This window comes from Oncorhynchus keta, chromosome 15 (assembly GCF_023373465.1).
Source record: "Oncorhynchus keta strain PuntledgeMale-10-30-2019 chromosome 15, Oket_V2, whole genome shotgun sequence".
Taxonomy (NCBI): Eukaryota; Metazoa; Chordata; class Actinopteri; order Salmoniformes; family Salmonidae; genus Oncorhynchus; species Oncorhynchus keta.
The window spans coordinates 18,364,278-18,378,635 of NC_068435.1; the positions used below are offsets into that span (position 1 = coordinate 18,364,278).

The 14,358-nt window shown below is 43.3% G+C and overlaps 1 protein-coding gene across 3 annotated transcripts in view; it reads right to left on the minus strand.

Annotated features, from left to right (window-relative positions):
* LOC118394574 (choline transporter-like protein 5-A) overlaps positions 1–14,358 on the minus strand; it is a 67,205-nt gene that overhangs the window by 6,045 nt on the left and 46,802 nt on the right. Inside the window, exons 3-9 of one of the 3 annotated variants that reach the window (XM_035787876.2) lie at positions 7,063–7,136; positions 2,494–2,578; positions 1,513–1,597; positions 991–1,119; positions 476–536; positions 279–402; positions 75–158 (exon numbers count right to left, since the gene is read on the minus strand). In XM_035787876.2, coding sequence (XP_035643769.1) covers positions 75–158; positions 279–402; positions 476–536; positions 991–1,119; positions 1,513–1,597; positions 2,494–2,578; positions 7,063–7,136 — 642 coding nt within the window. Of the gene's footprint in view, positions 1–74; positions 159–278; positions 403–475; positions 537–990; positions 1,120–1,512; positions 1,598–2,493; positions 2,579–2,758; positions 3,006–7,062; positions 7,137–14,358 lie in introns of those variants that run through there. The other 2 variants (XM_035787879.2, XM_035787878.2) reach the window with 2 other exon arrangements.

Sequence of the window (14,358 nt, forward strand, 5' to 3'; positions counted from 1 at the left end):
TAAAGTATTCTACAGTTTACTACAGAATTCTATAGTAAGTACTGAAGTATTCTAGTTTTCATGTAGGTTCTTACATTAAGATCCAGTTCCATGAGGCGGCGTAGTCCTCCACAATCTTCATCCCAACCTCCTTAGCATCCACCAGACCTGTGATGCCACTTTAGGAGACAATACTATTCTAAAACTGCAGTTCTTACAGAAATGTCTCTGTGTGTTTGTGTGTGTATGCATGAACACGCACCTCAACGTGTGTGTGTGTGTCGGTCTTTGTAACTCACTTGGCAGCATCTCTTAGTTCAGTCACACTGCGGGCTGTGTCCAGGGCATCTTTGAAGTGGGTTTTTTTGGCCACCGTCAGGGTTCCATTTTGAGTGATGAAGTCAGGAAAACAACGCTGCAGGACTAGTAGACAAGACAATTCAGTACCATCACTTCACAATAGCCTGCCAGTTGCAGTCTCCCCCCCTGTACTTACATGGTCTGCTAGGCACAATCATCGATGGACAGTCCTCGTCTCGTAACACTTGTGCAATGGGCTGAAAATAAAAAGCAAAGATCATGTTGCATTCAATGGAAAGTTCACATCCTAACAGTATCCTGCCTACACACTGCCTTTGAGAACCAGTATACTCACACATGCAAACAGCTTACATACATGGTACCTGCCTTTGAGAACCAGTATACTCACACATGCAAACAGCTTACATACATGGTACCTGCCTTTGAGAACCAGTATACTCACACATGCAAACAGCTTACATACATGGTACCTGCCTTTGAGAACCAGTATACTCACACATGCAAACAGCTTACATACATGGTACCTGCCTTTGAGAACCAGTATACTCACACATGCAAACAGCTTACATACATGGTACCTGCCTTTGAGAACCAGTATACTCACACATGCAAACAGCTTACATACATGGTACCTGCCTTTGAGAACCAGTATACTCACACATGCAAACAGCTTACATACATGGTACCTGCCTTTGTTGGGTTGTTGAATCCTGGTTTGCAGAACTGCCTATAGTAGTCCCAGGGCGCGGCAGTGATTTGGTATTGCAACTGCACATCTGTATAGGTGGAAAATTTGTCCGGGCACTTGGAAACACACATCTGTTAGGAAACACACACATATACACACATTTTTATTAAAAGTCAGTAAGGTGATATCACAGGAGGCTGGTGAGAGGAGGGCGGCTCATAATAATGGCTGGGATGGAGTAAATGGAATGTTATCAACTCCTGAAGAAGGCAGAGTGATGCCAAAACGGTGATTTACCCAATAAATTACTGGGAGTGTGACTATATTTATTTTTAATATCAAACTCATGGAAACCACATGTTTGATAGCATTCCATTAATTCCGTTCCAGCCATTACTATGAGCCCCAGGGTGAACTCATTCCGTGGCTGATATAACCCTCCATGTCTGAACAGCCACTACACTTAAATACTCCATTACTCTGTTATTTTCTCTGATATCACTTGACCAATATGTTATGAATACCTGAGTGGTCGGGCACTGTAAGTTGATGAGGACAGCAGGGTTGGCACATTTCAGGATGTTGAAGTAGAACAGTGTGGATTTTTTTCTTTAGAAAGAACAAACATTGACACGGTTTAGAAGTGATAAAGTTATACCACTAGGTGGCTGTGGAGCACAGAGGACAGATTCAGAGAAAAGCCCTCATATAGTCGGACATACAATGTTTAAAAAAAATACTAATATCCTAATATCCCTCTTCATTTTTGTAAATTGTAGCCTGTATGTTCCAGTGTTTCAGTATAACGGGTGAGAGAGTGGTGTGGTCTCTTCTCTACACGTATTCCAGGCTAAACTCCATCACAATCCCATAATCCTGGGAGAAAAACACAGTGCTAATTATGAGCTGCTGAGATCTGAGGGCCCTGGCTAGCTGGAAGTAAACACACTACTCCCTATCTCATAGCCCGGTCCCACAAGCTGCCTTATCACAGCTTTACAGCTGTCGATAAAGAACGAATCCTCGCCATGGTTACAGCCTGTCAATCACGCTTGAGTTCTATGAGGGGATTTCAACACCGAGCAGTTTAGTGTGGGGATGCAGTATTAGACTTTGGATTCATTGGGTTTGATTTCACTGACAATGGGAACTGTGTGTGGGGGTGAGGTGCATTTTAATTGTAATGGGCAAATGGTCAATTGAATAGCATTGAAGTGCTTAGATAAAGAACCAGCCAATGGTTCAGAGGGCCACACTAGGGCTAGATGGAAGTTTAAGTTAACAGATCTAGGATTAGATGATCCTTAACTGAATTCAGGGGGATGAAAAAGTATCTGACGCTGTTATCAGTGGCAGGGGAAACCTCTGACAGGTGTGTTAATTGGCAGGTAAGCACCAATTAATAGCAGCAAATAAGGCACAGGGGAATTATCATGACCTCAAAAGGATCTAAGGCCTATTTAGTACTAATGGTGTGCTAATCACTCACTAGAGTAATTACTCACGCGTTTGGAGTGCCCTTCTGCCCACAGAATTGTCCGTAGCTGTCTGTAGGGTAGATCACCTTCCTGGGGTCACCTTGTAGCCACGCTGGAGAAAAAAAAAGAACGAGTGAGAGAGAGAGAGACACAGAGAGACAGAATGAGAGAGAAAGAAGCAAACAGATCGAGAGAGAAATGGAGAGAGAGCGAGACACAAAGAGTGAGAAATAAGGAGATGGAGAGAGGAAGCGAGAATAAATCATCCTCTTTTATCTCTGTTTTCTAATACCGAAATAAAATAAATATAGATGAAAAGTCTGGATAGACTGAAGTCTTATTCCCACTCCCTGAATCAAAGGGTTCAGATTCTTTTGTATCGGAGAATCTCAACGTGTTCTTCAGCTCCTCTGGCAGGGTTTTAAAGACGAGGTCATTGTGTGTCTAACTGCTGCTCTGCTGTAAAAAACGCAATCACACTTCTCATTCCAGAGGCTACTGCTCTTCTAAGGCTTACTTTCTGCATCGTTTACAGCATTGTTCAGAAAGCATACAGGAAAGGAGATTTCGCTTTCTAAGACACCACGTGTGTGTGTGTATGTGTGTGTATACGTGCATGTTTGTCTGTGTGTGTCGATTCGTTTTGATCAATAGTAGTACCTTTTCTCTATGAATGAGGCTGTCAGTGACTACCTCAGTCAAACAGTCTGACTGACTAACGGAATCATTATGGTAGTATTCCAGAACCATCAGATTCTAAATGGAATGCTTCTGTACAGTATCTGAAACACATAGTGAATGCTAACGACAGACTTATAAGAAGATGTAGCGATGGATGGGCATGTGCCGACCTAGCCCTGTTGATGTATGGTATGGTTGCAGCTGCTCTACAAATCAAAGCGAATCAGAAATTATGCTGAATAAATCATACACTGAATGATGTCAGAATGAATCTTCCTAGTATGGTCAATGTTGACTGTAAATCAGCACAGCCAGAGGATTTCCCCCAAACCACAAGATGCCTCAGGGATGAGAGATAAATGGTGTGTGTTAGTGATGCCAGCTGTTTGTTCATCTGCATCTGCCGCAATTCCTAATAACCCATCCGCAACCTCTTGACTATATGTGATAAAGTTCAGATCTGAGGCCCGCACCTGATCCTAACCCGCTAATAGGGCGATAGAAAATGCACTGTTCAGTCAGAGACGGCAGAATCATTTGACAGGGGGTACAGTATTTTGTTTTGTTGTTGCCGGTTTTAAGGACATTAAAAGCAGTGAAAACGACCCAACATGTTTCTGATAAGATTTCAGTTTCGGCTTGGATGCATATTTAATGTGGTAGATATACTATCAGCTTTTATGATGCTGATAAGATAGCACCTTTACAGACGGTCGCTAACTTCACGTTCTGAAATAAATCAATAATATTTCTCCACTCCTCTTCCTGTGTCAATTTACATTTGATGTATACATTTTACTGCAAGAAATACATCATTCAGCAGGAGTTAATATTAAGACAATGTGAGAGGTTATATACCTCCAGTCAGTGTCCAGATGTAAGTTTCCATTTAACCCATCAGAACAGTAGGTTGAAGTCCCCATCTTGTGACTGTCTAATATGTATAGCGCCTCACAATCATCGCACATAACATAGCCTGCTATCATCCTCTTTTACCACTTCACCTCATCTTTCCCAAACCATACTTTTCTGGACCCTCATTCTCTTTCTTTTCAACTCTTCATTTCGTAGCTTTTCACTTATTGAATTCAACTCTGACATTGTCATTTTTGCCTCAGTGGATCGATGTTAAGATTCTGCCCAAGTTCCCAAAAGCATTTGGCGATTGGCGTGTATTTGGCACACGTACAGTAAGGCAATAAAGCTTAGGCTTACGCACTTATAGCAGATCAAAAATGATGAGAAACCCCCCCCAATGTAGCCTATAATATGAATTGCACAAGAATTATACATTTATGGACTTTTAATGCATTGTTGTTTTCTCTTTATTCAACCAGCTTGCTACCCAGCCGCACTTCATCCATACAATATTTTATGACCCTAAACCCGCCCGCGGATATAACCACAGGGACTGCAGGTTATGAGTCAACCTGAAAATACTGTGTGTGTGTGTGTGTGTGTGTGTGTGTGTGTGTGTGTGTGTGTGTGTGTGTGTGTGTGTGTGTGTGTGAGAGAGAAAGGCTAAGGCTAAGAAAAAGAAAGAAGATTGAAGTGTTCCTTAGAGGATGAAGTCATTATGGATGTTTGTGTGGTGTAGATGGGCATGGAGTGGAGTAGATTGTAATAAGGTGTGTGTGTGTGTGATTTTGCACGTGTGTGTATTTTGTGTGGGTTTATGCATATGAAGGAGGGGGAGGGGGGCTCTCCTCTCCTGATGGCATGAGGTCATTGGTAGCTGGCAGGCGGTATGACTGAGTGTTGGAGTGACTTCATCATCACTCCAACATCAAGCTCTCTAAACGCTCTATTGGTTTTGACTGCCAGCATCCCTGCTGCTCTTTAAAGAATGAGATCACACTAAAATATGAGACCAGAGCTCCACACGCCTTTACCGAGGTGAACTCATACTAAAATATGAGATGGAATGGCTGTGGCATATTGAAAAATAATGAACTCAAACAAAAATATACGAGTCTATAGCGCTGGGTTGCAGCAAAAGGGGGCAACTTATATTATAACGGGTCTGTATGACAAGGTTAAATAATGACATTGGAAGGAATAAGGCCAGATCGGCAATTAAAGGTCATGGGTAGCTGATGGCCAGTAAGTTGCTTCTATGACCTTGAATCAGCTGCATCAAAGAAGGGTTAGGATTGGGATGCTCCTCATCTCAAAGTTTCAGAAGCTGAATATATCAACAACAAAAAACAACTGATGCCTGCATTCACTTATTCTGAAAATTGTAGAGATTTATTTGTGTGCTGACTTGCCAAGGCCATTCTCTGGTTGAATATGGCTACAGGACTAAATGTATGTTTTTATAGTGTGCAACTGAGGACTGCAAGTTAGGTTTTGATTGAATGAAGCTCTACGTTCTCAAAGGCAATGTCACAGTAGAAAACGTTCCCTTTTTCAACAGAGACCCCATGTTGCGACTGTCAAAAGGCCTCTGGAAAGGATTTTTGAACAATGGCTTCTATCTTCTCTCTCCCTGCCTGTTCTTTTCTGAATATCACTTTATTCAACACTGACCAGATATCAGTCATAACCCAACTCTACTACAAGAATCAATACACAGGATTGCTGTATTTTCCCTTTCTGCGTTTTATCCTTCTCTCTTTTCTCAACGATACATCTTCCTTTTATTGAGCTACAGTTGGGCATAGGGAGTAGGGCTGCCTATAACGTCTAGTGGGGATGGTAATATAATGGTAACAATTGATTGCATTAACGAGTAAGTATTCACAAGGGGCGGGGGGGGCGCTAACAGGAGACATTTTAGAGTACAGCATGCATAGTAAATAGCTGCTTTTATTCTATTTTGAAGCAACTTTATCTTCAGTGTAGTCACTCCTAAACCTACACTTTTAATTATTTAGCTGCTTACCATTTCTGAGATCATTACTATGAGAAAACGTACACAACTTTTGAAGCAGAACCAATCATTGAGCGATGGATTGATCTTTAGCAGAAGAGGGGAGAGCAAAATAATAAAGAGATAAGAGAGGGAAGCCCAGAAGCGCTTCATAGAGCTGTGGGAGGGACATGAAAACAGTCATTTCTACCATCTTTCAGAGGTGATGTGAACCCAATGTCTTCAAACTGTCTCTGAATAGAGCAGATGCTACACACCTCTCGCTCTCTCTTTGTATCTCTCTCCAGCACAATGTATGATCTGTAGCTATGTTCACCATTTCTCTCTCACACTTGCTACTTTCTTTCTATGCTACTATTTTTTTCTCTCTATCTCTTGTTTCTCTGACACAAACACACCCTTTCTTGTGTTTATCTTACTACTCCGCCATCTAACTAAGTAGTTAGAACCGATTGCTATTCGGTTTTATCCTTCTCTAACACAGTGGTAAGTATTGATGGTGGGATTTCATGGTCCTTCTGTAGCTCAGTTGGTAGAGCATGGCGCTTGTAACGCCAGGGTAGTGGGTTCGATTCCCGGGACCACCCATACGTAGAATGTATGCACACATGACTGTAAGTCGCTTTGGATAAAAGCGTCTGCTAAATGGCATTATTATTATTATATTATTTCAGAGCCCTCTGATCTACGGTTCATCTACTGACTCCCACTCATGGGGACAGTGTGTTTGGGTGTGGGCCACTGTGGCATTATCATTGCTTACAATAAAAATGTCTAAACACAACTCATGTAGCATCTCCTTTTCATTGCTTGTTTACACTGTTTTAAATGTAACAGAACTTTGACTCAACAAGGGTGATGAAATAAAAGATAATGCTTGTCTCACATTGGCATAATTCCTAGACATTTGGGAATGCAAGACAGCTGGACATCGAGTTTTGTCCAATGCATGTAGACCTATACGCCATGAAGAGTTGTGAGTTTCCATGTATAGACATCCTTACACTGTCCTGGTAATATAGTGGTTATGGTCCACTCACCCACAGTCCCTAGTGCTATGTATCCAAGGATGACGATGACGAAGATCACACAGCAAAACAAGTCTGTGCAGCTTCTGTAGAGAGGGAAAAACACAAAGGGAAAAGAGGTAGATACAGAGAATCTCAATTGCACACTACTTCTCAAAACCCATTGGATGAGAAAGCAAGAGGTCCCTCCCTCTGACCTTCTTCTCCAATGGGTTTTGAGAAGGAGGCAAGGGGAGAGGATGCGAAGAGTATGCAATTAAGATTCTCCTATTGAGATAGGGAGAGAGAAAGAAGAAGAAAAGGTCAATATCCTTGAGGCTTTCAACACCCTGAGAGAGAGAAACGAGAGGCGAGCGAGATGAGAGAGGGTGTAAAGAGAGAGAGAAACGAGAGGACAGAGAGATAAATACACACCAAGGCCATGCTCATTATTCTGGTAAAGATCAAACAGCTGCAGAAGGGACCATGGTGATGATGAGATGCTTTCACAACGGAAATTAAATATTAACCTCAACAATCTGCTGCTATGACTCTCTCTAGACACATCACATTCCCACACTCTCTTTCCCAGGGTTTGGCAATCAGAATGGCTCTTGCAGTGTGTATACCTGTGTGTGCCAAGTGCTTACATCTTTCTATCCAACCGGGGATGGGAAAGTGTCACATATCCACAAACAGTAGTGCGTGTGTACACGTGCTGAGGAAAATCAGCAACCTACAGTACCAGTCAAAAGATGGGACACACCTACTCATTCCTCAGCACATAGTGAAGACATGAAAACTATGAAATAACACACATGGAATCATGTAGTAACCCAGAAAGTGTGAAACAAATCAAATTATATTTTATATTTGAGAGTCTTCAAAGTAACCACCCTTTTGCCTTAATGACAGCTTTGCACACTCTTGGCATTCTCTCAACCAGCATCATGAGGTAGTCACCTGGAATGAATTTCAATAATCAGGTGTGCCATGTTAAAAGTTAATTTGTGGAATGTCTTTCCTTCTTAATGCATTTGAGCCAATCAGTTGTGTTGTGACAAGATAGGGGTGGTATACAGAAGATAACCATATTTGGTAAAAGACCAAGTCCATATTACAGCAAGAACATCTCAAATAAGCAAAGAGAAATGACGGTCCATTATTACTTTATTACTTTATTTCACCTTTATTTAAACAGGTAGGCAAGTTGAGAACAAGTTCTCATTTCCAACTGCGACATGGCCAAGATAAAGCAAAGCAGTACGACACAAACAACAACAGAGTTACACATGGAATAAAGAAGCGTACAGTCAATAACACAATAGAAAAGAGAGAAAGTCTATATACAGTGTGTGCAAATAGCGTGAGGAGGTAGGCAATAAAATGGCCATAATAGCGAAGTAATTATAAGTTAGCAGATTAATGCTGGAGGGATAAATGAGCAGATGATGATGTGCAAGTAGAGATACTGGTGTGCAAAAGAACAGAAAAGTAAATAAAAAACAATATGGGGATGAGGTAGGTAGATTGGGTGGGCTATTTACAGATAAACTATGTACAGCTGCAACGATCGGTCAGCTGCTCAGATAGCTGATGTTTAAAGTTAGTGAGGGAAATATAAGTCTCCAGCTTCAGCGATTTTTGCAATTTGTTCCAGTCACTGGCAGCAGAGAACTGGAAGGAAAGGCGGCCAAAGGACGTGTTGGCTTTGGGGACGACCAGTGAGATATACCTGCTAAGGGTGGGTGTTGTTATCGTGACCAGTGAGCTGAGATAAGGTAGAGCTTTACCTAGCATAGACTTATAGATGATGACCTGGAACCAGTGGGTTTGGCAACGAAAATGTAGCGAGGGCCAGTCGATTAGATCATACAGGTCACAGTGGTGGGTGGTATAAGGGGCTTGGGTAACAAAATGGATGGCACTGTGATAGACTGCATCCAATTTGCTGAGTAGAGTATTGGAAGCAATTTTGTAGATGACATCGCCGAAGTCGAGGATCGGTAGGATAGTCAGTTTTACTAGGAAAAGTTTGGTGGCATGAGTGAAGGAGGCTTTGTTGCGAAATAGAAAGCATATTCTAGATTTGAGTTTGGAATGGAGATGTTAAATATGAGTCTGGAAGGAGAGTTTATAGTCTAGCCAGACACCTAGGTAGTTGTCCACATATTCTAGGTCAGAACCGTCCAGGATAGTGATGCTAGTAGGGTGGGCAGGTGCAGGCAGTGAACGGTTGAAAAGCATGCATTTGGTTTTACAAGCGTTTAAGAGCAGTTGGAGGCCACGGAAGGAGTTTTGTATGGCATTGAAGCTCGTTTGGAGGTTAGTTAACACAGTGTCCAAAGAAGGGCCAGATGTATACAGAATAGTGTCGTCTGCGTAGAGGTGTATCAGGGAATCGCCCGCAGCAAGAGCAACATCATTGATATATACAGAGAAAATAGTCGGCCCGAGAATTGAACCCTGTGGCACCCCCATAGAGACTGCCAGAGGACCGGACAACAGGCCCTCCGATTTGACACACTGAACTCTGTCTGCGAAGTAGTTGATGAACCAGGCGAGGCAGTCATTTGAGAAACCAAGGCTGTTGAGTCTGCCGATAAGAATGTGGTGATTGACAGAGTCAATGGCCTTGGCCAGGTTGATGAAGACGGCTGCACAGTACTGTCTTTTATCGATGGCGGTTATGATGTCGTTTAGTACCTTGAGCGTGGCTGAGGTGCACCCGTGACCAGCTGGGAAACTGGATTGCACAGTGGAGAAGGTACGGTGGGATTCGAAATGGTGAGTAATCTGTTTATTAACTTGGCTTTCGAAGACTTTAGAGAGGTAGGGCAGGAAGGATATAGGTCTATAACCATTTGGGTCCAGAGTGTCACCCCCTTTGAAGAGGGGGATGACCGCGGCAGCTTTCCAATCTTTAGGGATCTCGAACGATATGAAAGAGAGGTTGAACAGACTGGTAATAGGGGTTGCAACAATGGTGGCAGATAGTTTTAAAAAGAGAGGGTCCAGATTGTCTAGCCCAGCTGATTTGTACGGGGTTGGCCGGGGTTGGGGTAGCCAGGAGGAAAGCATGGCCAGCCATAGAGGAATGCTTATTGAAATGTTCGATTATCATGGATTTATCGGTGGTGACCGTGTTACCTAGCCTTAGTGTAGTGGGCAGCTGGGAGGAGGTGCTCTTGTTCTCCATTAACTTTAGTGTCCCAAAACTTTTTGTAGTTAGAGCTGCAGGATGCAAATTTCTGTTTGAAAAAGCTAGCCTTTGCTTTCCTGACTGACTGAGTGTATTGGTTCCTGACTTCCCTGAACAGTTGCATATCGCGGGGACTATTCGATGCTATTGCAGGCCACCACAGGATGTTTTTGTGCAGGTCAAGGGCAGTCAGGTCTGGAGTGAACCAAGGGCTATATCTCTTCTTAGCTCTACATTTTTTGAAAGGGGCATGCTTATTTAAGATGGTGAGGAAATTACTTTTAAAGAACAACCAGGTATCCTCGACTAACGGGATGAGGTCAATATCCTTCCAAGATACCCGGGCCAGGTCGATTAGACAGGCCTGCTCGCAGAAGTGTTTTAGGGAGCGTTTGACAGTGATGAGGGGTGGTCGTTTGACCGCGGACCCATAGCGGATGCAGGCAATGAGGCAGTGATCACTGAGATCCTGATTGAAAATAGCAGAGGTGTATTTGGAGGGCAAGTTGGTCAGGATATCTATGAGGGTGCCCATGTTTACAGATTTAGGGTTGTACCTGGTGGGTTCCTTGATGATTTGTGTGAGATTGAGGGCCTCTAGCTTAGATTGTAGGACTGCCGGGGTGTTAAGCATATCCTAGTTTAGGTCACCTAACAGAACGAAGTCTGAAGATATGTGAATTGATTGCCCCTCATCTATGGTGTCCAGGGCACAGCTGGGAGTTGAGGGGGGTCTATAACAGGCGGCAACAGTGAGAGACTTATTTCTGGAGTGATTCATTTTTTAAATTGGAATCTCAAACTGTTTGGGCATAGACCTTGAAAGTATGACAGAACTTTGTAAGCTATCTCTGCAGTAGATTGCAACTCCTCCCCCTTTGGCACTTCTATCTTGACGGAAAATGTTGTAGTTGGGTATGGAAATCTCAGGATTTTTTGGTGGCCTTCCTAAGCCAAGATTCAGACACGGCAAGCACATCAGCGTTGGCGGAGTGTGCTAAATCAGTGAGTAAAACAAACTTAGGGAGGAGGCTTCTAATGTTGACATGCATCAAACCAAGGCTTTTTCGATTACAGAAGTCAACAAATGAGAGAGCCTGGAGACACGCAGGGCCTGGGTTAACCACTACATCACCCGAGGAACAGAGGAGGAGTAGGATAAGGGCACGGCTAAAGGCTATCAAAACTGGTCGTCTAATGCGTTGGGGACAGAGAATAAAAGGAGCAGATTTCTGGACGTGGTAGAATAGATTCAGGGCATAATGTGTAGACAGGGGTATGGTGGGGTGTGGGTACAGTGGAGGTAAGCCCAGGCACTGAGTGATGATGAGAGGTTGTATCTCTGGACGTGCTGGTTATTCTGGGTGAGGTCACCGCATGTGTGGGGGGTGGGACAAAGAGGGAATCTGAGGCATGTAGAGTGAGACTAGGGGCTCCACTGTAAACTAAAACAATGGTAACTATCCTAAACAACAGTATACAAGGACTATATGGACATTTGCGAGAGACATAAAGCGAGGCATAAAGCAATCACAGGTGTTGATTGGGAGAGCTAGCTAAGACAACAGATAATCAGCTGAGAGAGAGAGAGAGGAGAGGAGAGGGTCGGTTAACTACACGCAGAGTTCGTGGCTAGGGCCGACAGATAAACAAGAAAAATAAACAAAATGGAGTACAGTGATAAATGACCAGTCCAGCAGGCATCATCTATGCAGCCAACTGATCATATGGTTCAGTGAACAGCAATAGATGGAACAGGGAAGCCGCGGGTAGTCGTTGCTACGCTAGCACGCGGGAGACACGCCATTTAAAGTTAGCAGGCCAGGGTAAGTAGAAGCATCTGCTCCGACGTCCAGCAGTGGCCGGTTGAGGGCACAGCGGATGGAGTTACAAAGTTTCAAGTGCAGTTCGCAAAACAAAATCAAGTGCTATGATGAAACTGGCTCTCATGAGGACCACCACGGGAAAGGAAGACCCAGAGTTACCTCTGCTGTAAAGGAATAGTTCATTAGAGTCACTAGTTCACTGGAATTGCAGCCCAAATAAATGCCTCAAAGAGTTCAAGTAACAGACACATCTCAACATCAACTGTTGAGAGGAGACTGCGTGAATCAGGCCTTCATGGTCCAATTGCTACAAAGAAACCACTACTAAAGGACACCAATAAGAAGAAGAAATTTGCTTGGGCCAAGAAACACGAACAATGGACATTGCATGGAGGATGTGTGATGTTGTGGGAGTGCTTTGCTGGTGACACTGTCTGTAATTTATTTAGAATTCAAGGCACACTTAACCAGCATGGCTACCACAGCATTCTGCAATGATACGCCATCCCATCTGGTTTGCACTTAGTGGGACTATCATTTGTTTTTCAACAGGACAATGACCCAACACACCTCCAGGCTGTGTAAGGGCTATATGACCAAGAAGGGGAATGATGGAGTGCTGCATCAGATGATCTGGCCTCCACAATCCCCCGACCTCAATCCAATTGAAATGGTTTGGGATGAGTTGGACCGACTGCAGAGTGAAGGAAAAGCAGCCAACAAGTACTCAGCATATGTGGGAACTCCTTCAAGACAGTTGGAAAAGCATTCCGGGTGAAGCTGGTTGAGAGAATGCCAAGCGTGTGCAAAGCTGTCATCAAGGCAAAGGGTGGCTACTTTGAAGAATCTGAAATATATTTGTTTAACACTTTTTTGGATACTACATTATTCCATATGTGTTATTTCATAGTTGTGATGTCTTCACTATTGTTCTACAATGTAGAAAATAATAAAAATAAATAAAAACCCTTGAATGAGTAGGTGTGTCCAAACATTTGACTGGTACTGTATCTAGCGTCATGTTTAATATATCTTAATCAGCTTATATGTCAATTGAATGCATAGAAATCCCTGCCTGGCTTCCCAGTTGACCACTTAGAGAGCACTGAGGTAATGCCTGATTAAACAGACCATGACTGTCAGGTTGTGTGTTCAAGGAATAGAGACCAGGTTGTGATTGGCAGCACTGGGACAGGACTGTTAGAGGGTCATGTGTGTCACTGGGGTTATATTGAGGAGTCAGTGAGAGGCCTGGTGTTAAGCTGCACAGCAGGCTTTCACAACCATACAGCCCAACGCTCCCTACTGCTCCCCAGCGCTCAATAATTCAGCCTTTAGCTGAGCTCAGGCAGCACTCTCCCCTGGTCTAAAAGAAATGCATAGACACACAGAACCGTACACACACACACGGTGAGCAAGAATGTGAGGAGTGGTGGGACAGGTTGAAGTTAACTCTGTCTTTCCTAATCAATCAAAATTATTGTTCCTCTCCTTCTCCATGCGAAATAAACCCTCCCGCCTCCTTGTTGATAGTAGGTCTGTCCGGACTAGTCAGTGTTTTCCTGCTCTGTTTATGCAGTTCTGTCCTTTCCAATCCTCTGTAACGACCCTGCTTGATGCTGAATCTGCTGCGCTGCACATTCTGTCCTCTCCTCTTAACTCTCATTCACCAGCTGTTGAGCAGAGTTAAACACACTGACATTAGAGCAGAAACTGTGGCTAAACTCAGGCAGGGAGAGATGGAGAAGAGAAAGTGTGTTTGTGTGATAGTTGTTCTAAAAACCCGGAGGACACTCAACAGGGCTGTGCTGCTTGCTGAGTCGCTGTTATGGACTCTAATTTCACAGGACAGTTTGAAAGGAAAGAAACAGTCAGTGAGAACTGATGCGACCTGGGATTCAATAGCCTGATCCCCGATCTGTTCGTGCTCTTTTGCCAACTTGTAGCATTGAGTGACAAGCAGTTGGAAAGAGAACAAACAGATCTGAGATTCAATAGTCGACTGGTTTAATCTACGGCCATCTCTAAAATCCCTTCATTAAATGACTCCATATCTCTCACTCAAAATAGACATTGAAGAGACTGAATTAATTTCTAGTTTCTAATTAAAACCGCTGATCCATTGATTCTGCAGGACTGCTTTATATCTCTGAATCGGAACTTGGTTAATGATTCGAACTATGGCTGTGACCGGTAATGAGAAGTTAATTAATGATTCTAACTATGGCTGTGACCGGTAATGAGAAGTTAATTAATGATTCTAACTATGGCTGTGAACGGTAATGAGAAGTTAATTAATGA